This window comes from Caretta caretta, chromosome 9, assembly GCF_965140235.1.
Source record: "Caretta caretta isolate rCarCar2 chromosome 9, rCarCar1.hap1, whole genome shotgun sequence".
NCBI lineage: Eukaryota > Metazoa > Chordata > Testudines > Cheloniidae > Caretta > Caretta caretta.
In genome coordinates this window covers 90,112,952-90,139,858 of record NC_134214.1, presented here as the reverse complement: position 1 = coordinate 90,139,858, position 26,907 = coordinate 90,112,952, and the positions used below count along the sequence as shown (strand labels likewise).

General features: G+C 41.5%; 1 protein-coding gene across 3 annotated transcripts in view; it reads right to left on the bottom strand.

The window, feature by feature from the left end:
• Positions 1–26,167, bottom strand: part of KIAA1210 (KIAA1210 ortholog) — an 89,926-nt gene extending 63,759 nt beyond the window's left edge. Inside the window, exon 1 of one of the 3 annotated variants that reach the window (XM_048864610.2) lies at positions 25,956–26,167. Coding sequence is in view for 2 of the 3 variants with exons in the window: in XM_048864609.2 (XP_048720566.2) it covers positions 3,005–3,039 (35 nt within the window). In the remaining variant the exon portion in view is untranslated. Of the gene's footprint in view, positions 1–3,004; positions 3,215–25,955 lie in introns of those variants that run through there. The other 2 variants (XM_048864609.2, XM_048864608.2) reach the window with 2 other exon arrangements.
• Between the last annotated feature and the right edge of the window lie 740 nt (positions 26,168–26,907).

Here is a 26,907-nt window from a genome sequence, read left to right as displayed (position 1 = left end):
TGCTAACAAATATTAAAGTTCCACACATCTCATTTATTGGCTTGCTTTACTCAAAGCAAATTCCTCATCATGTACATTGTAAATGTACGTGAAGTAGAGCTCTGCAGTTTTGTCAAATTCCCAGGACTGACACATCATGGGAACTCAAAACGCTGGGAAAAACGTTCCTAAGAGTCCCATCAAACAGGCACGGTGTGTCCTTGGGTTTGGCCTCAAAAACATAAGAGGCTTCTGACTCATTTTCAAGCTCATTACTGTGGACTTTACCATGGCTTTTCAGATATAGCACTCAGCAATAAAAGATTTTAACCTGCCATCTTCTTCCTCTCCCGCTGTCCAACCTCATTACAGTATTATATGCACTCAATAAGATGGTAACAAAGATAGTCTAACAGAACGCATTCAGGAATAGTCATGGCTCCAGGAGTCTTTATAATCAGGGCAACACATCAGCAATTCTAGTATGATTCAGTGGACAGGGCAATGCTCTTGGTCTCATGAGACCCCAGTTCGGTTCCCAGTTCTGCCAGTGCCCTACTCTGTGCTCTTAGCTTGTAAACTCTTCAGGGCAGGAACTGTCTGTGTCTCTGTGTTTGTACAGTACCTCACGCTATAGGATTCCAAGGGGCTACAGTGCTGAAAATAATGTGGGGAGAAGTGGTCTGCTCCAACGGAATTAAACAAGAATCATCTCAATATATCATTCCATCGCTAACGAGACTCCCAGATATCTCCAACTGTGTTTTTTTATGAATTGGTCTATGTCAGCATGATTCAAAAATCCTCTTATAGTGATAAGGAGACCTGGAGAAGATAAGATTTTGGTTCATCTGGTTCTAACTAGGCCACTCAGGCAACATAGCTTTCGAGTGGTTCTAGAAAGTTACCTTTAAATAGCCCTTATCCCAGCTGGAGGTAGTAGAATTCTGAATATATAATGGTCATTCTTCATCATAGATACTCTGACAGCATTTTACAAATCCCACTAGAAATACACGCACACGTACGTGTTGGTGCATTCAGTCTAACTATTGGGGAAGGAGGTGCAGTAATTGTGCAAGTCACTGCATTGGGATAGATGTAAATAAGCACAGAACTGGAGGTAGAGCTGTAAAGACTAAGATAAACTATTCCACAATTGCTATTCCAGCATAACTCCCAGTGTAGACATTCTGTTCCAGGACAGACTTTTATTCTGAAGTAGAGTATCTGCCCGGGGGACACATGGGGAGCTATATATATTGTTCCTAACAGCAATAGCTATTCTGCTCAATTGCCCCATGTAGACAAGCCCTTAAGGTCAAATTCCTAACAATCCACATAAAAACTTAACCTTGTGCTCCAAACTGTATCACAATGGGATTTTTTAAATAATAGTTTTAACTGGCAATAGTCAAGATCAAAGTAGAATATGAACATCAGAAGTGAAGATTGCAAAGTGCTAATAATTGCACTAATCCACCCAGGAACTGATCACAAGACTAAGATGACAGTTTATGAAATGGAGTCAAAACATAAACCCAGTGCAGCACCGAAAATAAAGAAAGCCAGGATTTTTTAAGGAAACAAATGCAAACAGTCCATTATTCCACATTACAAAGATAGAGATTCAATGAGATAGAGATTACAGACGTAATCAAAACCTATTTCACTGAAGCCTCATCTGGCAATTTTTTATTTATTTATTTATTTACAAATGTTCTCCCAGATTACAGGATCCATTTTTGCCTCAGTCACACTGGATGCTGAATGATTCCTAAGAAAAGTGTTTGAGCAGAAATTAAACAAAAATCACTGGCTAGCCTAAGTATGGGGAGTGGTGTTTTGAGAATGGAAGTAAACAATTATATTTGCCTTGAAAAATCATTTTCTTGGGTTCCTAATTTAAGGCATGAGGTGGCTTTCTCACAAATGCAAGTGGAAACATCTACCTCCTCACCAAGTCTCCCTCTTGGCTTATTTTGTTAGCAATTGGCACATTCTCTCTCTTTGTGTGAGTATTACTTTCTCTTCTAAATATTTAAAACCTTTTTATAGATTCTGGCTGAGATATTCAGAGGTGCCTAAGGGAGTTAAAATCCAATGGAAACCCTAGCTGAAATACAATGGAGTTGGGTGCCCTTTGAATGTCTGAGTCTCCATCAAAGGAATCAATGCAACAGGCTCCTGGACTGAAGTATATAATCTGAGGAAGGGTGGGGGGAACAGAGGGTGAAATCCTGGCCTTATTGAACTCAATGGGAGTTTTCCCATTAGCAGGATTTCACTCACATATTTTACAACGCTGCATGACAGAAGGATCATGAGTTTATATCTTAAACTTCAAGATGTAACTTTGTTAGCCTTTTACTGCTATTTTCCTTCCAGTAAATCTTGTACTGTATTATAAGCAGAGAGCCCTCTACAGTCTGCTCACTTAAAATATCAGTCTCAAAACCACTGCATAGCTTTTTACAAACAGAATATTTTGTTCTATTCCGTAGCAGGGAGAGTATCAATGGAAAACCAAGGTGTCTCCATAGTTGTCTCAAGCACAAATATAAGCATACAGTGTTCAATTTTATTCTCCCTTCACAGCTGGCTCCACAGACCATGACAGTATAGCAACCAAAATTATATATTTTAAATAAAATCAAAGGACAATTGGACAATGGAGAGCAAAATGAAAAACACTTTCAGCCTTTATGTTCAAAAGCTGTGCACATGAATTTCTTAAGTAGCATCTAATACTATGACTAGCTGAATTAATGCAGCTCTTTTAAACTAGTGTGCATTTTTCTGTGTTTCTTATTTTTATTCATGATTGTACAACCAATTTAGGAAATCTGGAAGAAAGATTTCTCTCTTCTTTCAATGTAATGGGACAAAAATCTTTTTAGGGATAGTAATTTTATTTGGTGCTATAGTTCTTAATCATTATAATCAGAGACAGAATTTTAAAGTATCCACTAGAATCAACTAACTTTAGAAAAGGTAGAGGGGGAAAGGTTAGAATGTCACTTACTTTTTACTTTTCAGGCAATTGTAGAATCCAGCCATGGTCCTTCAAGTGAGAGATGTTTAATTCATACTCACATGTGAATGCCAGCACAAAGGTTCTGCAGCTTAGAATCCTGCTCCCCAAATGCCCACACACATACACAAGAAAGCCAGCATGCCGATGCAATTACTAGCCAGATAAAGTTCCTGATCTGAGGCCCACAGTCTCTGCTGAACTGGGTCCAAGGAGGGCAGAGCTTGTTCCATAAATGGTTATGAAAAGTTAACTCCCCCTTTTCCTGTCTCTCTCCAACTTTTGGTAAGCAAAGCATCCTAAGTGAAAAATACCATATGTTGTTTGACTCTGTCTCCCTACAGGGCTAATGAGGGACTCCATTGTAATTAGGATGTGAAGAAGCCCTGAGGAGATAACGGTGGTTTTTATCAGAGAAAGGCAGACAGAAAACAGTGTCAAGAGCTTTGAAACAGCAATAAAAAAAAAAAAATTAAAGGAAAGCCACTTTTCAGCAGTTAAGAAGTAGGGGACCCTTTCAGACACACTATCTATACTGCAAAAATAGGCATTATGCTGCCTCAGTGTAAAACATCTCTATTCCAACAAGCTGCTTTGGACACTACCATGATGATGATGAAATCCCATGCAACTACTGTAAACTCACCCCAAAAGTTTACTTTTGCATATTAACAGAATTTGCTTGGAGTTTAAAGTATCTAACCAACCCCTTAGAAAAGGATTACCTGACAATGTCCTTTTAAGACAGTCGTATTTGTACTGGATCTCTCCATTACCACGCTACATTGCGCTAAAAAGAAAGGTACCATTTAATCTTACCACTAATATGGGGCTTTTGTGGGGTCACTAATCAAATGACACTACAAAGAGAAGTATTAATATTCCCATTTTCCCCAGTATTCAAACTGGGAAGCTGAGGTGCAGAGGTTAAGCAACTTGCCCAAACTCAGACACAGTAAGCATGTCAGTGACACAGCTGGACTATAGAACTCAGACTAAATCTCCCTGTCTCTAAAACATTCAAAAGTTTTTTTGATTACAAAAGTCACTGTTCAGATGCAAAATGCAGTAACAACTGTGATCATGTTATCCAGAAAAATGTCTTGCTTTCGGTCCCATCTGCATTATATTAGAGATACCTATTTTATTAGGTTCCAAGTTTCTATCTTTCTGCAAGGCTCACTGTAGGATTGCACAAAGTGGGCTACATGGATTCTTTTAGATCTGTCAGCAGCCTTAGGCACCACTGACCATGTGATTCAATTGTAGACCCTAGCAGGGTGAACTAAGCTGCTCTTGAGTGGCTCTATTCCAGTCTATTGAGATCATAGAATATCAGGGCTGGAAGGGACCTCAGGAGGTCATCTAGTCCAACCCCCTGCTCAAAGCAGGACCAATCCCCAATTTTGCCCTAGATCCCTAAATGGCCCCCTCAAGCATTGAGCTCACAACCCTGGGTTTAGCAGGCCAAGGCTCAAACCACCGAGCTATCCCTCCCCGATAACCCAAAGGGTAGTCGTGGACAATTGCTCCTCTGCTCTGGGGCCCGCAGGGATCCATACTGCTACCTCTTTTGCTCTACCCGGTGGCTAGAGTGGTTACATAGGCTGCAGCATGCACACAGCATTCAGCTCGATGTCTCCATCGTACCTGACCCAGCCAGAGCAATTAATTTAACTATCCAGTGCTTGGATTAATTTGTGGTTTGGATGAGAGCTGGCTGGCTGTGATTCAGTCCTGGCAAGACTCGGATGTTGTTGGCTATGAGAAGCAAATGGAAGAGTGGACAGAAGGTATAGCCCCACCCCTCATTAAAGGAGCATGTCCACCATTAGTAAGACAGGGCACAGCTGGAGCGTGCCGATGGGTCTTGGACTTGTCATGGAGTCCAGGTGGTGGTTGTGGCCACCAGCACTTTCCCCCCATATGTGCCTGGCAAAACAAGTGCGACCATCTCTTCCAATGTGGGCCTTGACTTGATTACGCATACCTTTGACACCTCACATATAGACTGGTGTAATGTGATCTATAGAGAAGTATACCTTGGGACCACTCAGAAGCTGCAGTTGGTACTGAATGCAGCAGCCTGCTTAATAAGGGGAGTTGCATATTGGAAACATATTAGGCCAGTGCTACATGATCTGCACTGGCTCCCAATAAGCTTCTAGCTGAAATTCAGAGGGTTGGTTTTTAGCTATAAAGCCCTAAACTGTTTGGGATCTTGATGCTTGAGAGACACCTCTCCCACAGCTTCCATACTGATGCAGTGATCAGCAAGGCTGTTCAAGTTGGAACTCCATCAGTGTAAATGACAGCCTTCTCTCCGATGGGTCCTCAGTTTTGGAGCACGTTCCCTCCATCACTTCCCCACATTTGTTAACTTTTCAGGCACAAGTCAAAGCCTGTCTTTTTTTCCTCTTTTCTCCAGTGCTTCTGAGGAAGGGGGGAGGGAAGGGGAAGAGGGGGCTGAGGTAGATATATTTATGAGCAGTCCTTTATTTATGTTGCGATGTTAATTTCTGGCATAGACACCCTGAGCAGAAGAAGGGCCTCAGAGTGTCCATGTGATAAATCTGAAGACATAAATAAATTGCAACCTACCAAGTCCTAAAACATAGCCAAGGGTCATCCTCCCCCGTCACCACAGAGGGAGGACAAAGTTTAGTAATGACTGCCTTTTATTGCCAGAGAACTCAAACAACAAGCAGTTTCATCCATCAGGGATGATGCAGGTTCAAGCAGATAAATGCATACAGTTACCCTATTTCCAACATTAAATAGTATTTAGATTTATATGCAAATTAGGTAGGTCTCTCAGAGTCTTGAAGAATTCCCTCCATTTACTAAGTTCGGGTTCACCCAGATGTTGATGTAAGAGCAGGTGCAAAGAGATCAAAGGGCAAGTATTGCCTAAGCATATCACCTCCTAAAATTCCCATGCTTGGGGAATCTCAGCAGCCAGCCACAGAACAGACTTGTTGGAGCCATTAAAGGAGAAACCCTGGATCTGTTAAAGACAGTGGGAGTTTTGCCATTGATTTCAGCAGAGCTAGGACTTCAATCTCAAAAGAGTGGACATAAAGGGTGATGTTGTGACAAGTCACCACAATAACAACCATGTTTGGGCTAACGTCCACCCTTAATTATACTTGCCCAATGCCACTTGAAGTTAACAGGAGTGTGGGAGTGTTTCTGAGGGCAGAACTGGGCCCTTTAACATGTACGACGCTCTTCGCATGATGCATATTTGTATCAGTAGAGCAATGTCGCTGTCTCTTGCAATTTTATCACAAATCTCATGATAGTTGATGTTTTTCTTAAAGACCTAGCTCCTGGAGTCATGGGATTAGGAGATAATCTTTGTTTTGTATTTTTAATTTATTACAATAAATTAGTAGCCCTCATGGTTGCACAGAAAAGAATTAAAATATGACCAAAGGATCAAAAGCCAGAAAGCAAATAGAGAACGGCACATTTATTTTTTCCCCTCACTCGTGATTTTGAAAGGCCTGATTTGTGGTGTTTGAATGCTTGGGGGTGGCAGTGCTGTAAGACAGGATTCCCTGAGGCATTTCCCTTGAGAATAGGGCCAGGCAAGAATAGATCTATGGTGGACCAGTCTCTCTAGAAGGGGAAACACTGAAGTGGAGAGAAGCAAAATTTATTGTGACACTCGGGGAAGGAAAAAAACAAAACAAAACAAAAAAAAACCACCCTCAAATTTAAGAGAGCTGACAAATATACCCAGATTGGAAGTCCATTGGGATAGGGACCATGGGCCCAATATCCCACTCTGTGCAACTCCATTGAATGGATTTAGGAATCAAGCCCCATATCTTCATTCTCTGTAAAGCACCATGCACCAAGTAAAGGGTATATATGCACGTAACCCAGGACCGACTTGGTCACAGGGGCATTGTTTCCTGGCAGTCTCCATCTCTTCTCCAGGATAAAGTCACTGTATACAAATGTTAAATAATAAATGAACAAACATTACTATAGGAACTGAATCATAAAAATCATACACACACTCCAATCCCACTGTGATAGCATGAAATCCATTTACGAGAACTGGGAAAGATGCTACCTGCAGCAGAATTGAGTATTATTCATAACAGAATTGAAAATCAAACCCAAGCTCAGCAGATAGACGCTTCCAGTCATTGGGAAGATGCTAAGAAGCAGAACATACACCCACCCACTACCACTTACATTTGTAACCTAATGAGTTTAATCATTGTACTGAATTAATGTATTTGTCAAGATGATTCCATGCTGAACTCCTAGTTCAAACAAACAAGAGTTGGCTAGAGACAGAGAGTCTCCACCCAACATAGAAAGCCAACAGAAAGAATGCTGAAATCAAAACTCCAGCTATTGAGTAGCAACCACCCAAAAAGGAATTCCCAGAGATTACTATGAAACTTTATGACTCGTTTACCCTATGAAGCCTTGGAAGTAGGATCTGGTCCTAAATCTGTCTGGCATTCATTTCTGGAGAAGCTGCCAACTGCAATATTTATAAGAAAAGAAGGAAACCCCATCAGAAATTTGAATTGCAGTTCAAAAAACATGACAGAATCCAGCAGCAGGGCCCAATTCTGCTCCCAGTGATCTCAATAGCAAAAATCCATTCATTTAGTAGGTACAGAATTGGGCCGATAATCCTCAATGCATCAGACTTTGTTAATATGAAGTAGATTCCCTCTCACCTTTCCTCCCAAGAGGTGAGCTTTTCCCCCAGGAAAATATGTTTCTATACTTTTGTTGTTGCCTTGAAGTTACTTATTTTAATACAAAAATCTGCATCTGCTGGTTTTTATTTAGGCAAATTATAGTCCAGTTTCCAAAAGGTGACATTTTATACACATATATGGATCAATGTCTGTAAAACCCTTTTCTTTTTAAAGAGTACTCACTACTTACTGCTATTATTCTTTATCATTTGTGCTGAGTAGCACCTAGAGACCCCCATATTAAGTTTTTTAGCTGTAGATATGAAAGCATTTTACAAATGCTGGTAAACATCATCATTCCTATTCTAAAATGGGGAAACTGAGGCACAGATAGGTTAAGTTACATGCCCAAGGCCACATGGCAAAATCAGTGGCTGTGCTGAGGTTAGGGTACCCGACAATAAGTCAAGTGGTCTACCAATGGATCACTCACCCTCCAATAATTAAGCAAGCCTTAAAACACATGGAAGACAAAATCTCAGCACTTGGCCACATGGGAGCACTGTACTAGCCAAAACAGCAGCAGCGTGCAGATCTCTGCAGTGTTGACAGGGTTTATGAAAGCTGGCGGGGGAAGTGGGGGTGCCCAGTTTTTGGGTTAAGACTCAAATCTGCATTTCCCCAAGGTTTGTGGGTTGGGTTTAGCTGCAGTGTTCCAGTCCAGGTTCATTTTAACTCCACTCGACTCTGAAGTACCTTGGCTTTGCTGACTCAAGCATAAACTTTCCCCATCATCTCAAGGTAGTTTGCATGCATTGTGTTTAATTGAAGTAACAGCTGACATGGCTCACATTCGCTGCTGCTGATCCTCTATGGCCTGACACCGAAGTATCACTCTGAGCCGGTGCCGAGCCGAGACGGACATTGGGCACCCAAATCTATCAGTGCATTGTTTCCCTGCTGCATGTGAAAGCAGAGCAAGGAGTCCAAGTGGCAAGTTGCTGAGTCATAGCTCATTTAAAGAGAGGTGTTGCCTCAGCACGGAGGAGCATCACTGGGGAATCAAAGGTAAAGTTTACTTAGGAATTTCTTAACTTCTGCACAAACCCACAGAGAATGAGGCAGGCATGTCCAGGCAGAGCCCAGTTACTCACCAGCCCATCTTTCTCATCTGGGATTACAGAGAAATGTCTTACATGAAAAAGTAATATCTGAAATCAGAGATTTTTTTCCAGACATCTGTACACATCAGTGTACACACAGTAGAAGCCTCTTCAAATTCAGAGATCATACAGCACCAGGAAATGCAATAGGGGAACCCAAAAAGAGCTAGACACACTGGCATAGTTCCACAGTCACCTCCCACCCAGTGCATCCGCCTACAGCAGAGGTGTTAGAAGCCGCAAATACAGCCAAGAATCAGAAATATGTTTCACATCCAACTTAAGTAGTGCATTTTTTTTGCAGCCCCTGGCAGCCAAGTCTCTATTGAACCAGGATTTAAAAAAAAAAAAAAAAATCCTTCACATAGTTAGAACTTCTAAAAAAAAAAAAAAAATCCACAAGAAGATATTCCAAACACAGCTGGACCACAACCATGTTTCACAACTGTTTTAAACATTGGGTTTTTTGTTTTTTGGGGGGGTTATTTATTTTTTTTCCTAGTACAGAGGGCCAAAATGTCACGTGAATTTTACATTGAGCAATTCTGGGGGAGGAATAGAAATCTTATAACAAACCAGCATTCATCCTCAGGGCTTAACATTTCTGCTTCTAAGTATATTTTAGGATCTCTGGAATGGCTTCTCATTAAAAGGGCAGACTTTTGGTCTCTCTCATTTTTAGCCTTAACCTCTCTTCTGCAAAGATCTGTGCAGGGTTTACCCATGTGATTGCCATAGGTAACCTATACAGTCCTTGGGGTGAACATTATTTACTAGCTAGTTCTTGCTCCCCCGTTGTATTTCCTCCCCAGTCAAGAAAAAATAAATCATATCGTGACTTTTTTCCTTTAAGTTTTGCTATTGTGAGACTACAGCAAAAATGTTAGCAGCCATATATATGAAATCTTTATGCATTTCTAATGTTTGCATCACCGGAATATCTGAGCACCAAACAAAACTTCACACTTCTATAACACCTTCCAACTAAGGATCTCAAAGTGCTTTATAAACTTCAGATCATTTAGCTCTATACCATCACCTTTTAGAGAGCTGCAAAAAATGAGGCACAAAAAAGTTTATGGCTTGGTTTTCAAAGTTGTTGAACATCTGCTGTTTCCATCAACTTCAACATCTCTGAAAAATCATAGTGACTTGCCAATGAGGCATTTATGGAAGAGCAAGGTCTTTTTTGAATCCAAGTCCTCAAGTCTCATCCTGTACCTTAACCATAAGGCAATCCAGCCTCCATGAATTGAGCATTATCATATTTTCTACTAGCAGAGGGGAGATCCTCCTCACACTCAGGCAGGATTTCACACTCTCTTGGTCTTACCAAAATATTTATTAAAATGTGACTTTCCAGTTGAGTTGCATATAGAATATCCTTTCCAATATAATGTAAGGAAACTTGTGCGGATCAAACCTTGGAAATCACTTTCTCCATAAATCATGCCACTATTCTCTTTGCATTTGCAGCCCAGATTGTTTAGCTGTATGTTCACAAAAACATGACTGAGGAAACATCTTCTTGAAGTAGGAACAGATCCAACAGCGAGATTCCCTTGCTGCCAAATGAGCTGGGCTTAGGCGTTTTCCGTGAAACCCCTTCATTACTACCGAGACTGCTGAGCAGGCATCACTTTTACAGGCTGCAGCATCAGAGCTTTAAAGAAACAGGATTGGAATAAAGTACAATGTTCTGGGGAAAAAAAAAACAAACAAGAACAAGCAAGTGGAGATAAGAGGATTTCTGCCTTTCATAGTTTACACACTAGGACATCCATCTGTGCTTAATTTTAGAGAAAAAAAAAACCAGGATCAAATCCTGTCCCTGAAAATACAGAACTGAGTCTCTTAGACTGTATCTGCTCTTTATTCATGAGCCTGGGGAATTTTTTAAAATACTGACTTTGGAGTTGATCTAATTGCACTCCTTTTTACTCTCTGTGCAAGATGTCTTTTCAGTTACTCCCCTGTTGCAGGAGTCTGTGTAAGACAAGCTCCTTCAATACCAAAGATATTTAAAAAGAAGAAAAAGGAAAATATTATTTGGTGCCAGGAGTTGATATTTCCAAGCATGAATCATCTTCTGTGGCTAGCTACAGAACATACCATAGAATACACTACTTATATCAAGGAATTTGAGATAAAGTTCAGTATGTCCTATCCAGATTATCACTGATTGTTAAAATATATTTGAGAACATACTGAATCTATCCTGTATATTCTGGGTCTTCTCAATGCATGAGCAGACAGACGTGAACTCTTCCTGGAGCATTTGGATTTAAAGGTCATGCCACGTGTCATTCAACAGGTAATTTCCCTTAGATTTGCAACCAGATCAGAGACATAGCTTTGGACCTCAGTGTAACACTGCATTAATCTCCATACAATATAAGCGAGCATGTGTACTATATATAGTAGATTGATTAGGATTTTATTAATTTACAAGGATAAATGATGTAATATTCATTCATGTATAAAAATGTGACTTATTTCTAGGGAAAATACCAAGGTCCTAATATGAGGAAATGCTACATTTCTGAAATCTGTTTTTCACACAAAGATTGTAAATCCCAAAATGCAAGATTTTAATGGATCTTGATGAAAAGTGGATTTCTTTTTGAGACAGTATAAGAGACTGGTATTTCCTGTAAAAATACGAGCACAGTCTCTATGTTATAGATTAGGAAACTATGGTTCTTTTGTTTGAAGATATGTAAGGCAGAATCTGAACAAAGCAGCTTTATTTCTACACCTACAACACTGACTTAAGAAAATATGTTAAAAAACCATTAAGTTGTAACAACACGACTCTCTCTCCTTGGTGTCCAGTCAAACACAATTTAAGCCCATCTGCAAGAAAATGTGAGAACGCAATAGAGCAGTGGCATGGTCCAAATGCCTCTACCTGAGTGCTTTAGTGTAGATGTTTACTACAGCAACGGGAAGGGTTCTCCTGTCATCATAGGTAATGCACCTCCCCAAGAGGTGGTAGCTGCATCAATGGAAGAATTCTTCTGTTTACCTCCTGCTGTCTACACTGGGGGTTAACCTGGCTCAACTCTGTTGGTAAGGGTGTGAATAAGGTAAGTTTTCTATGTACCCCTTTTTTCTCCATTCCACTTCTAGGGGCAGATCCAATGCCCACTGTGCGTTGGATCAGGCCCTGTATGCTACTAATGCCTGTGCAAGTATTAGCAATACCATAAAAGACCATTTCAGAGTAGCAGCCATGTTAGTCTGTATCCGCAAAAAGAAAAGGAGGACTTGTGGCACCTTAGAGATTAACAAATTTATTTAAGCATAAGCTTTCATGAGCTATAGCTCACTTCATCGGACATCTAAGGTGCCACAAGTACTCCTTTTCTTTCTATAAAACACCATGTGAAGTTTAATGGGCATGCTTCTCTCACAGTAGTTTCTGACCAATATAGCTCCTTTGGCTTCAGTGGAATTACTCTTGATTTGCACCAGTTTGAGTAAGAGGAGAATCCCCCTCACCCCTCATGTGTCTGGAATTTCCTTATAACCATCAACACCCTAGATATTAACTGGACTGAAGAAAAACAAATTCAAAGGTGAAGGTCATGTCTCAAGTAACACCTCGCTGGCCATTGATTTAAGCCATAATACAGGAAGACAGGGAAGTGCAATTCTGGGGAAAGGCTGTCTAACTCCAGTGCCTGAAAACACAAGGCTGAATATAAAGTGAGCATTGACTGCCTCAGAAGAGCAATAAGTTCCCAGAAAGTCTCCTCTGTCAGGCTTTATTGCACTGAGAAAAGGAAGGAAACAGAGAAGTAAAAATCACACCTTTGCATCTAGTTGAAATTGATATCAAATTAGTTGATGTTGGTCAATATCTTGTTTTCTTTATTTCACTTCTTCTAGACATGCTCAGAGATGTAGCATTTGGCCCATATTATAAATTGCAAAATAAATAAAGTGTACAGGGTAATAATGGTACCTCGCACTGATGCAGCATTTTATACCTTCAGAGTGTTTTACAAGCATTAATTTCTACAACCACCATGTGATATATATGGTTACTCCTTACCACTGTTACAGACGGGAAAACGGAGGAAAAGTAATTCAGTGACTTTTCCAACATCTGTTTCAGGAAGGGAATGGTAAGGAATTCCCAATTTCCAGGTCTGTGCTCAGACCACAGCTGTCTCTCACCCTCCCCTTCCATTATGCCTACATCTATAAAAGCAGTCAGTCAGAAAGGTATACGTACCACTGAGATGCTATAAAAATGAGTACTCTATAAATATGTAAGATAGAAAGATTTATGTCCATAAACCAGATCTTCAGCTGGTGAAAGTGTAATAATTTGTTGAGTTGCTGCTCTGATGACTGGGAGATCGCTGAGTGATGTGCGATGTGGTAGCCCGTATCATAAACGACGGACTACCACAAGGCTCTGTACTTGTGCCAACCCTTTTTAATATTTACATAAGTGACATGCCTTCAACTAAATCATGAAAATTTGGATAGGCAGATGATCTTGCCATGGCAATCCAAGCATCAAACCTCCATGACATTGAAAAAGCATTCACTGAGGGCCTCCAAAATATGGAACAATATTTCCAGAAACGAAGGCTCAAACCAAACCCTGGAAAAACAATAGTAAGCGCATTTCATCTTGATGATAAGAGTGCCAAAACTGCACTGAAAGTTGCTTTCTGTGGTAAAAATGTGCAACACGATTACACTCCAACATATCTCAGAGTGAAACTCGACCGCACCCTCTCCTTCCACGATCATCTTGAGAAGGTAGCTGGAAAGATAAAAACAGGAGCCAACATAATCCAGAAACTAGCAGGTACAACCTGGGGTGTATCAGCATTGTAAACATCTGCAATAGCACTTGTATTTTCAGTAGCTGAATATTGTGCACTGGTATGGAGCAGATGCAGCCACACACGACTTGTGGATACCCAGCTAAATACAGTGATGTGCTGCATCGCAGGAACCCTTAAGTCGACTCCAACACCCTGGCTACCTGTCCTGTCTACTATTGCTCCCCCACCGATATGCCGAACTGCTGCAACATTCTGCAAAGCTCAGCCAACCTGTGAAAACAGAGGTCTTCCTATTCACCAAGGCCTTGACAACGCTCCCCCTCCCTGCAACATTGTAAGTCCCGCAAGCCTTTCTGGGAACCTTTGTTTAGACTCACGCAATCAGGCTATGATCAGAACGAGGCTTAGAAAGCAGATTAGGCTAAACAAAAAACTTAAAAAAATAAGCACCTTGTGCCAGATCCCATGCAGAAGGTTTCTGGGTTTGACCTTCCACAGTCATCTTGGTCAACTTGGAACTGAATTTGAACCAGCCATGGTAGATGCAGGTATATAATGTACAAATGGAAAATCAAGGACTCCGCGGCGTGGCTATCTACTGCCCATTTTATAAATAAGAAGGAGGCATTTACTGCAATAAATTCTGCTACTCCTGATATAGCCATTTGGCTCAATCAACTTCAGGTGAAATTGCAGTTGATTCTCTACACCAGCCATATGAAAGAAGAACTGTGATAGCACCAATGAAGTCAACCAAACTGCCGAGTTAAATTATACTCAATGAAGCTTCACCAATTTGCTTCATCTGAGCATATGTCCCCTTGAGTCAAGAGTTCTGAAATCATTATATAACAAAACATACCTTGTACAGAAGCAACTTCATGCAGGTTCTCACACAGCACCACACTGGACTAGTCAAATTCCATTTCTAGGAATCCGTAAAGATCAGCAGTTTGTTCCCAACCATCTCTTAAATATGTTGGCATTGTTCCCACAGAAAAGGGAAGACAAAATAATCTACTACATTTCCAATTGCAGGAAAGATACAAACTTCAGCAGCATTTTAAAGCCTAGAACTATTTAGCAAATTTGGGCACCCATTCAGCGAGCAGTACCCTCTGATTTCAATAGGGCTACACATGTTGGAGCTAGGCATGTGGTTAAGTACCTTGCTGAAATGAGATCCTCACTACTGATCAGAGAAGTTGTGTTGCATGTAAAGGATTTCAATCAAAATCACTCTAATTAGGTGCCCATTGCTTTTAGTATCTCAGTTGTCTTAATGTGGGGCTTAATTGATGCTTAGAGCCTTGCTCAAGCTCTCTTGGAGTGAATTTCACCCTGCATGCACAGGAATCAGCTTAACTTTGTTAGTCCTGGTAATATGATTAACTTTTGATGCAGATACACTGATTTTAGCTACAGATTCTTTTCTGCTACTAGATTTAATAAAGTAACTTCCATACAGAGAGATACCAGTCAACTATAAACTTAGAGTAACAGGAAAATAAGAACAAGAGGAGTGTTTAGTGTCATCATATTTAACTAGACAGTCTTCCTCTATCTCCTTCAGGTTATTAGCTCCCATTAAAGCAGGTAGGCCCAGATTCTCTCTCACAAGAAGTTTCCATTTGGTGCAGTGAGAGAGGGGATCATATTCTCAAGGCAAATCTTTCCTGCATTGGTTAGAGTAGCCTGGGAGCTGCTGTAATTTGTGCCAGCTGGCAATGGTCCCCGAGGAACTATATACCACCTGGGGATAAGCCAGAGCAAAGTACTGATACCATTACTTGGAGACCAGGTGTGGGGAGTGGTGCAAGAACCAGGTGTACTGGTTCTGCCCCCAGCTGAGAGTTCCCCCCACACCAGGAAAATTCTTAGACAGTCCTTAATGTTTTAAAGGCCTTTAACATATCATTTGAATTCCAGGCCCTTCTAGTATTTTAAAGCAACCAAAAGATACAACTGCCGAGTTAAATTATGGAAGGACTTTTATAGTTTGTTACCTTCAGTATCACAATATTCCATATTGTACTATTTGCACATAATGGGTAAGGGTCAAGATTTCACTGAGACAAATGAAACTAAGTATTAAAATTAATGAGTCTTTTGGAGCAGCAACAGTACCAGCCTTTTCCCAGGACTGTGCATAGTATTGTCACTATGAATTGATAGATTATTGCCAAATATAACAGAAAACATTATTACAGTCGCCCCAGGGAAATACAGTGGAAGAGTGTTACGGACTAACAACGCTGCACACCACGTACAATGACAACATGGTCTGAGTTCTTACAAAGCTAAAGTTTGATTCCACTCTGAAAAAGCGACCCTGCTAAAGTGTTAAAAGTTGCAGTTTATTGTCTTTCTAATTAACTCTCTCTATATGTAAAAATGCTTTCCTGCCTATCTGCTAGCCCTGTTAACTGAAAGTCAAACTGAGATTTTTCTGATAGCAGAAGTAAAAAGTCAGCATATATGACTCTTATACACAGAGGGGTGAGATCTGGTGAGTGAGAGTATGCTGTTTTTCATTAGTCACTTTTCTAACCCCACTCACATGCACAAAAGTGGGTGTGGTATAACTTCTAATGCAGATTCTTTAGACCCATTACTATAGCAATAGCAGGCTTGCTCTCCTTCTGTCTCATCATCTCTCTAATTAAGATGGTTGTTACATTGTTATATTTTGATATTATCTTTTTAATTAGATTAACTTAATTCTACAGACTTGACAAATCAGCTAAAGCAAGAATTTCAGAGATAAAACTCAGATTTCCCTTGCTTTAAGCTGATTTACAATAAGAACCTTAACATTTTTAATGTATTTTCTTCCCTAATAAGCTATTGTTTTTAATTATTGAAGAACCCACTAGCCAGCAGCCTTGGGGGTCTAACATTCATTAAATCCACTCTTCAGTCATCACAATGGTAAGGTAAGAAAGCACAAAAGATGAATTCCAACAAAGGAAATTGGTACTGAAACATAAACCCTTAAAGAAACATATGCTGGCAGTTAGTAATACATGTATAAATGGTTTAACATTCCTCCACTTCTTGTATAATTATTGTTCCTATACTGAAGAAACACAGAGGTGAGGAAGAACACGGTGCAGTTGGCCAAGGTGTTGTGCTGAGATTTTGAATTCCAGTCTCTAATGTTGAGTTGCTATGTCATTTTCAAAAAGAAGGACCGGACACTGGGGGCAGTTATAGGGGGCAGACTTTAAAGCCCAGGTGCAGAGTGGAAGTCTGTAGACAAGGTCTTTCTTAACTCTTTTGAAGTCAAAGTCTGGAGGATGTTTACAAAAGGCTTTCATAAGTGCTGTCATAAGGCAGTTACTATGTAGTATCTTCTGTTGATCTTATTAACCTTCTGTTGACCTAATGCAGTGGCTCTCAACCTTTCCAACCTACTGTACCCCTTTCAGGAGTCTGATTTGTCTTCTGTACACTTAACTTAGAAATTAGTTGCTTACAAACTCAGACATAAAAACACAAAAGTGTCACAGCATACTATTACTGAAAAATTACTTACTTTCTCATTACCACCATATAATTATAAATCAATTGGAATGTACATATTGTACTTACATTTCAGTGTATATAGAGCAGTATAAACAAATCATTGACCGTATGACATTTTAGTTTGTACTGACTTCACTAGTGCTTTTTAAGTAACCTGTGGTAAAATTAGGTAAATAGCTAGATGAGTTGATGTACTCCCTGGAAGACCTTAGCGTACCACCATGGGTACACGTGGAGAACCACTGACCTAATGGACAGGAGGTTTTTCATATCCCACTCTCTGTATATCATGGTTCCATCTCTTTTTTTTAAACTGAGATTTGAAGGATAAGCTAGACAAATCCACAGTGTCCCATGTGGTGCCCTAACCTGTTAAATCAATTCATGCCAGACTTGAATATAACATGTACTGTAGCTGGAGAACCAAGAATGAAATCAAGAAAGCACCATTCACTCCCCAGTTTGGTACATGTTCCCGGATAATTATATTCATAACTTTGCACTACTAGAGCTTCTTTAAAAGGAGACTCTCAGAGCACTTCACAATCACCCAGAAGAAGAGCTCTGTGTAGCTTGAAAGCTTGTCTCTTTCACCAACAGAAGTTGGGCCAGTAAAAGATATTATCTCACCCACCTTGTCCCTCTAATATCCTGGGATCAACACAGCTACAACGATGATACTGAACCCCTTCTCCCAGGAAGGTAGGGGAGCCTACCCCCCAAAAAACCAATGAGATGTGGGCATGGGGTAGGATCTGACTTGGGAATACCTAACACCTGCCTCTACTTTGAAAAGGTCAAAGTGCTTATTAAAAACAGGGGTGGGAGAACATGTCCCCCTTAAGCCTCTCAGGCAGTGGGATGCCTCTGGGCTTACAGATGGGTATTCTAAGGGGACCTGGCAAAGCTTTGCAAACAGATGGTTTATTCACTGAACAACATTATTTTTAAGAAGTCAAAACACTTTAATTCAGCCTTTTCTAAATGAAACATTTCAACTTTCTTTTCAAATTGCAGAGTTACGTTAGAAAATTGCCTAGATGTATTTAAACAACAAAAAAGAAAAAAAAAACTGGAAACTAAACTTAACTCAATATCTTTTCAGCCAAACAAAATGTTCTCATTTTGGGTAGAACTAAAAATTTTGTTTGGGATGGAAGCACTTCTTTTCTGTTTTTTTTATTTCAGTGAGAAAAGCCAAAAATATTTCATTTCCTACAACTAATTTTCCCCCCGGTTTAGTTTAGCTAACAAATTGAAAAATCATTTTTCACTCAGCTCTAATCCTGAGTCACAGAGGTAAAACTCCCATTGACTTTGTAATTAAATGCTAAGCTGTATGATACTGTTCAGCAGGTACCTGGTGCTGTGTGTGTAATTTACCTTATCTGAGACCAGATCAGCCATACCTGGGCAGTGCATTAAAGGATCTTAGAGTGAACATCTCATGCATCTTTCTGGAATGGAAGCTCTGTGGGGAGTCCACATCTGGGACAGAGCCTGACCTGCAATCTACTGGGTACAATCAGTACCTGACCGACGTCACTGGGAAAAGTAGCAGGCCCTGTGTGATTTGCTTCAAGTCACACAGGAAGTCAGCAGCAGGGCTGGGAAAAGAGACCAGATTGCTTGACTCCTAGCCCCATGGTGTAACATTGGACAAAGCTCCTTACTTACACAGAAGGGGCTGCATCTAACTCTCTTAGGGAAGCTGAAAGTGTTTTAAAAGCAGCCTAGTCATTCAATAGAGCACAAATTGGTAAAATAAATAAGGGCAGAGTTAGTCAACAGGATTAACCCCTTCACTGCTAGCAGGGGTCACTTAAATCAATGGAACATCAGGACATTCTTCTAAAGGACAACTGCAGTGGAAAAACTGATTTTATGGAGATAGTCTACTTTCAACCAATGCTATGTCAACTTTTCCAGCAAACACAGGCAATAATATCGAACCAACTCCTATGAATTATGGTAGCCTCCATTTATTAGTAAATTTTAATCAAACTGAAATGAGATATATATTGCAGTAGAGAGAAATAATTAATAGATCCAGATATGCAAATCTGGTAGTTACAGAAAATGGCTTTGTGAGAGCAGTGCTCGTTGTATAACTCAACAGTAAATAGCCCAGATGAGATCAGCTGTGGGGGTGGGGTCAAAGCCATCAGAAAAATAAACCCACCTGCACTAGCTTCCATTTTTCTTTTGAAGGGTTAAGAAGCTTCTTATAAAGAGGCTGTGAAATTAGCTCCATGTTATTGTAAACTGCCAAAGCACTAGGGAGCACTACTTCCAACCCTAAACCTTTAAAAATCATGAATTAGGCTTCAATAAAATTATGAGATTAAAACAACTCATGATTTTTAAACCAAAAAATAATATGGGGGTGATATTTGTCTTCTAGTTTCTGAGCCCTTGGGAGGGTATGTTCAGTTCAAATTTTCAAGTCTTTCTCCATAAAGGCAGAAACTTAGATATTTTTGTTTTTAATGAAAGCTCTGATTGTCACATAATCCCTTGACTCCAAGAGCTGAGGCTTTAAGAAAAACACCAATTATCATGAGACAAGTGATAACACTGTAGGCATTGGCAACACTGAGTAATATTGTTTAAAATGGTTCCTGTTATTGGAGTTAATTACATATCTCATCTGCAGCTATGTGAGGAGGTATTTTCCAGTTGTAACCTGTAGCACTCATTCTATTGCATATACAAGTTATCAGCAAAAGGTGTGGCGATAAACCTTCCCAGATCAAGACAAACTTATTTGTCTCTCTGTTTAAATTGCACTGTAGATTGGTCTTAAATAAGACACAGTAACTTGTTAGAGTCTTATTGGAAAAACTGCTTTCCAGTTAAAACAGATGGTAAGTAACAAGCCCTTATGCAAATTGTTCTAATTACTTTTGAAGTCACTGATCAGTTTCAAATGAAGTCTATGCTTGTGTCATTGGTATTGCTTTTGAAAATTATTTCAGATTTAACAACTGTGTGCACGCATGATTCAGGATAACACTGGTGGCCCACTGTGCACGATAGAGTGTATAACGTGGACGCTGGTCACACTCCTATGTTTGAGTTGTCATTACACAGCTTGATGTTCACATTATATAACTACAGATTTTGAAACCAACCACATGGTAAACACAGGCTGTAGTATAAAGCCAAAGATTAATGAAAATCCTCAGAAAAACACTCGCTGGGCCTCTGTTCATTTTCTTTAGTTTCATTTTAAAACTATTTTTAAATGATTCAGCAATACGGATGAAAAATCCTGACCGGAAGGCTTAGAGGAATTACAGCAAAGATTATGCAGTATTGATTATAGACGCAAGAATGTTTATTTGTTAGCACCAAACATATTAGACTTTCTCCCATAGAAACCATCCAGAATAATCATGTAATGAGAATGAGACAAATACTGTTCAGTGCATCTTCATTTTCTCCATTGTTCAGAATTAAGTAACATTCTAACCCTTTCTTCAACAGTTATTCATGATCTTGACATTTTCATCTGTCAGCATCATCTAATTGCGAAACATTCCAAATAAGCGGACTTTTCTTGTATCAATAACAAGGGTTCTGAATGCAGGATCATTCTTCATTTCTTTCCTCCCTGTCTCCCCACCCTCTTCTTGGTAAATGAAAAGGCTAAACAGCCCTTTGGTAGGTATATTTTGTCTGCAGCAAATATACCAACTGATAAATTAAGACAAATTTGGAGAACAGACAAACATTAATTTTGAATCTGAAGTCTGTGGTAATATTTGCACTAGCACTAGTAAATCTTCTGAAGTCCTGAGGCTTACACTAAGACAGCAAAATTAATTTATCATGACTACTGGATCCCAGAGAGACTGGGAAGAGTGGATATTGATTGCACAATATGTGGCAATGGCTAAAAAGACTGTATTATAGGTCCCAAATTACAAGTAATGTTTGTGTAATCAAATCTGCACTGGGCATCTAGGAATCTTAGACATTTGGTTTTAAGAAAATTTCACTGAGCATTAGAATGAAAACTCAAGCAAACAACAGTGGAGAAAAACATCTCATTTTCAACCCGTATAGTGATAAACACATGAAGATATTTAGTCTCTGCTGCTGGAGCATCTAATTAAAGTTTAGTTACATAGTGAAAATCAGAGTGCAATCTGCACTGTACTGTTAATATATATGTATTGTACATACATTTACGTTATGCATATATAAAGCCCAAGTTAAGGAGGTGCTGAGCAACTCCCACCTAAGTAAATAAGATGGGAGTTGGTCAGCACCTAAGTAAATCAGAATTGAGGGCACAATTGAGGGCTAAAGAGTTATGGGTTGGAATCCTACACCAGGATTTAACTTCATACCCAGTCTGTGAGGATGTGGTCTTTTTGATCAAATATTTAGGGACTCAATCTTGCAAAGAGCTGAGGACTCTGACCTGATGTTGCACAGCATTGAACATGTACTTAACTTTAGGCATATGAGCAATTTCATTGACGTCAATGGAACTACTCTTGTACTCAGCACCTTTCAGGCTCAAGCCCAAAGTAAGGTATTTGGTTCAACAATAGTCCCAACAGTGCACATTGTATAGTGTTATGCAAAAAATAATAATAATAATAATCAAGCAGCATCTTGCTGACAGAAACACCCACTCACAGAAAGTGGTTTCAGTCATGTGTGACCATTTGTTTTTCATTGTATTAATTTTGCAGCAATATAGCACCTATATATCCACATTTCCTATAATATAACACGTCACCTGCATGCATACAAAGGTATTATTACATGCTTTTCAGGGGGGGCTGCTGCAGTGGAGAGAGTGGAAATCATGAGTATCTGAAGCTGGCCCTGCAAATATCAGAAAAGCAATTTTAATGCTTTAAATGGCATTACTTAAAAGCCCCCTCTAGCAGAACCTGCTGCTTCTAAGGCATGCAAACTATAGAAGCTTCACATGCCAAGGCGATAGCAGGCAGATATCAAAGATCAAAAAGGAAGCCACAAAAGCCACAGCAGGGGACTGCAAGGCTGCCCAGGGGGAGCAGTTTATGTAAATGAGTTTCCTCCCTCCCACAGTCCAAAGCTGTGTACCATCTTCAAAACTAATAAGGCCCCAGTTCTGCAGTGAGCTAATGCAGAGCTCCATTGTCATCATGGCACTCCATGTGGGTATACAGGGGTTCACCCACACCCAGGTCTTAACAAGATCAGCACCTAAGCAACATTGGGGCTCATCAGAATGGCTGTCAGGGCTGTTGCACTTCTTCAAGGCCTATCTTTAAGGAAAATGGTGTGACTACACAGGATTACGTAGAGGGAATGATTTGTTGGGTGAAGTAGGGCCATACTGAGGAAGACTGTGTGCACCTTGCTACCCAGGTACATGCACATGGTGCATGTGTAGGGCATGCTCCTAAGAAATCTGTCTCACATGAGTAATTCTTATTCACACAAGCATTCCCAATTGAAATCAATAAAACTATTTGCATGAATAAGGACTAACTCACAGGATGGGTGGTTAGCAAGGAGCAAGCTCTTAAACTGGGGATCGCATCAGAAAAGTGATGCTTAAACAAATGGCACAGTAGATGTGGTTCCCTAGCACTTGTGATTACAGATCATTTGTTCAGTTTACAAGATGAGAGGATTTTTCTTAACGTCTGTGTGGCAAACCCATCCTGAGACCTGAAAGTCAAGTTGGGTTCCTTCAGTGTATTATAGCACAGTATTAAAGATTACACACCTGGGATTTAATGGACAATATTATTGATGATGCATGAGGCAGAATAAAATCCAGCTCATTCCCCAGTAAGCATGTTGGCCCTGTGGGGCTAACATAAGTTAAACACTGGTTTAGAGCATAAAGTACAAAGAGCTGACTCACAGACACATGAAACAATATTCTGAGAAAGATGGTGCCAGTTTTACATATGATAAAACCTCAGTAATTCACATGAATGACAGGAAAACACTAACCAATACAGTACATGAGCAATGAATATAACCAAGGATGTACTTTATTTATTTGACAAAATGTCATTTAATTTTAATTATTTATTTTACTTCATCACATTTAAACATTAGTGTTCTGTGGTATAAATTAACAAAGTAAAATTTTAGTAGAACAGGCTTAATAGAAGCCTCACTACAGTGGCCTACTGTTAAATCTTTGCGAAGAAGTGGGTAGAGCAAACCCACCAATTTCCTGTAAGACTGTCTGATTTCATGTGGGTATTATAAGGTGCGCATCGATGAACCCATTTTGGTGTTCACTTATGGGCCTGATATTGCAGCCATTCTGTACATACTGCATAATTGGGCTCTGAATCAGTAAGGAAAGTAACATACCACACATGCAAGTTAAGTGTGATATGCATACATGCAACTTCCGCAATATCACTCGTCAAGACTTTTTATTATTTCTTTAACTTTTTTTCCTTTGAATTTAGTAAAATGCTAATTTTTCCCTAAATACTATGGATATGTCAACTTTAGATCCAAACTCTGGCCCCAATTCTGCAGACACTTCTGTCTGAAAGTAACTTGGCACATGTGAGTAATTCCATTGACTTCAATTGACTACTCTCCTATGTAAAATTAAGCACATGCATAAGTGTGTGCAGGGATGTGGCCTACAGACAACTTAATAGTGGCTAGAAAGAACTGTACTAGAATCATAAAAAGTAAAGGAGGACTTGTGGCACCTTAGAGATTAACCAATTTATTTGAGCATAAGCTTTCGTGAGCTACAGCATCCGATGAAGTGAGCTGTAGCTCACGAAAGCTTATGCTCAAATAAATTGGTCAGTCTCTAAGGTGCCACAAGTACTCCTTTTCTTTTTGCAAATACAGACTAACACAGCTGCTACTCTGAAACTAGAATCATAGAATATCAGGGTTGGAAGGGACCTCAGGAGGTCATCCAGTCCAACCCCCTGCTCAAAGCAGGACCAATCCCCAACTAAATCATTCCAGCCAGGGCTTTGTCAAGCCTGACCTTAAAAACTTCTAAGGAAGGAGATTCCACCACCTCCCTAGCTGACACATTCCAGTGCTTCACCACCCTCCTAGTGAAAAAGTTTTTCCTAATATCCAACCTAAACCTCCCCCACTGCAACTTGAGACCATTACTCCTCGTTCTGTCATCTGCTACCACTGAGAACAGTCTAGATCCATCCTCTTTGGAACCCCCTTTCAGGTAGTTGAAAGCAGCTATCAAATCCCCCCTCATTCTTCTCTTCCGTAGACTAAACAATCCCAGTTCCCTCAGCCTCTCCTCATAAGTCATGTGTTCCAGTCCCCTAGTCATTTTTGTTGCCCTCCGCTGGACGTTTTCCAATTTTTCCACATCTTTCTTGTAGTGTGGGGCCCAAATCTGGAGACAGTACTCCAGATGAGGCCTCACCAATGTCGATTAGAGGGGAATGATCACGTCTCTCGATCTGCTTGCAATACCCCTACTTATACATCCCAAAATGCCATTGGCCTTCTTGGCAACAAGGGCACACTGCTGACTCATATCCAGCTTCTCGTCCACTGTAACCCCTAGGTCTTTTCTGCAGAACTGCTGCCGAGCCATTCAGTCCCTAGTCTGTAGCGGTGCATGGGTTTCTTATGTCCTAAGTGCAGGACTCTGCACTTGTCCTTGTTGAACCTCATCAGATTTCTTTTGGCCCAATCCTCTAATTTGTGTAGGTCCCTCTGTATCCTATCCCTGCCCTCCAGTGTATCTACCTCTCCTCCCAGTTTAGTGTCATCTGCAAAGTTGCCCAGGGTGCAATCCAGGCTATCCTCCAGATCGTTAATGAAGATATTGAACAAAACCAGCCCGAGGACCGACCCTATAATAAAGGCATAGCCATACATGGGACCAGGAGGGCTAGAGAGGGAAATGAGTGCTAGTCAGCTAGAATATCAGGAACTTTTTTCTCCATTGTTCTCTGCTCCTTTGGTTTGAGTATTTAGGTTTGTTGTCCTCTGGCAGCTTGTTACTGAACAGATTTGCTGAGCCTGTACCATGGGTTTCAGGTGGCTAAAGATGTTCCTTGGCTCAAACAAAGGGTGCTTTAAAATTAGGAGTATCTCGCGGAGAGGAGCAGTGGGATGCACTCACACACACTCAGCTCTACCAGGAAATCAGAGGGCGGATGGTACCGAGCCTTTCGGTGTCAGTGGCCTCCAGCTCTAATCTCTCCGCCTCCCTAGACACTTAAAATAGACATACGGAGCCTTTTGACATCCTGAGCACTGGCAGCACCGGCTGCATTAACCCTGGCAGCAAAGATTAAATACAAAAGGCACCGGGGTGAGGAAAGAACCAGCGACCCAGCTGGCAACGGGGAGTCCACCGTGCCCCTCACAGGCTCACCCCAGCGCCTGCCTCCGCCCCCCCGAACTGGGGGACCCCCATTCCCAATGCCCCCCCCCTCGGCGCCCAAGCCCCCACCTGGGGGCTGTACACGCGCCGAGCTCCTCACCTCTGGCCTGGCGAGGGCCCCCCCCAAGACCCGACCTGAAGCCGGCACAGGCTCCGAGGCGCCGGCCTCTCCCCCCTGGTGCAGGGTCCCTGGGTGGGAGCGCCCGGCTCCCCCCAGCACCGCACCCCGAAGCCGGGGGCAGAGCGCAGGCTGGGGCACGGTCCCTCCGCAGGGCTCCTGCGCTCAGCCCCTACCCCAGCAGGAGAGCGCCCCGCACGGGGCTTGGCATCCCGGCCAGCCCGGCTTCCCCCCGCCGCCCGCGCCCGCTGGGACCCGCAGCCCCTACTCACAGGCGGGGACCCTAGGCGCGTCCGGCGCTTCCCTCTGCCGGGGCTCCGTGCGCTCAGCGCCGCCGGAGCGGCCAGTCGCCGCCCAGTGGCCTCCCGAGCCTAGCGGGCGGGGCAGCGTCTGGAGAGCGGACTGCTGTCGGGAAGATCCCCGGACAGGCCCATGTGCAGAGCCGGGCGCTTCCCCAAGGTGGCTCGCAGCTCCGGGTGGAGTCAAGTTCTGCGAGGCCCGATTCCGTCCGGCCCCCCATTGCCTGCAGCCCTGCGCTCCACCCCAGCCTTGCTTCCGCTCCCCGATGGCTCCAGCCCCTGGCTCTGAATCCTTCCCTCGCCCCAGCAACAGCCCTCGGGCAGGGGCCCTGGATAGGGTATTTATTATTTCCCCCCTTTCACCAATGGGGTAACACTGGAGCACAGAGAAGTGAATGACTGTCGCAGGGACACCAGGAGTGATGGGGGGGCTGGAGGGGCTAAAATCCATGGGTCCTGATTCCCAGGCCACTGATCTGACCAGTAGAACCTGAAACCCTGCAAAACTGCCAATGAGGTGAGAAAAGCGAACAGGAATCCCACCCCCAGGTACTTCTGAGAGCTGGGTTATACAGGTTTGCTTGTTTTGAGTGGGACTTGCAGCTTGATGCGTGTTGATTAGTCTCAGCAAATGAAAGAGCACATTTTAAGAGGTGGTGGGAAAAGTCCTCTCAAGCAATAAGCTGTGAGCTCCTTGGAAGCATGCAATAATTTCATGTCTATAGTGCATGTCATCCAGAATGTCTCCCACAAATTTTGATATATAGATATCAGCAGTTGAAATGCAGCCACTTCTGGGGTGGTGGTTAGCAAACTGGTGGACAACTGGAGCACAAAAAACAATGTACAACAGCAGGGGGTGTGTGCGCAATTTTGCCTAAGAACACACGGAAAAGCCCCTCTGACCAACAATGCCATGGGATCT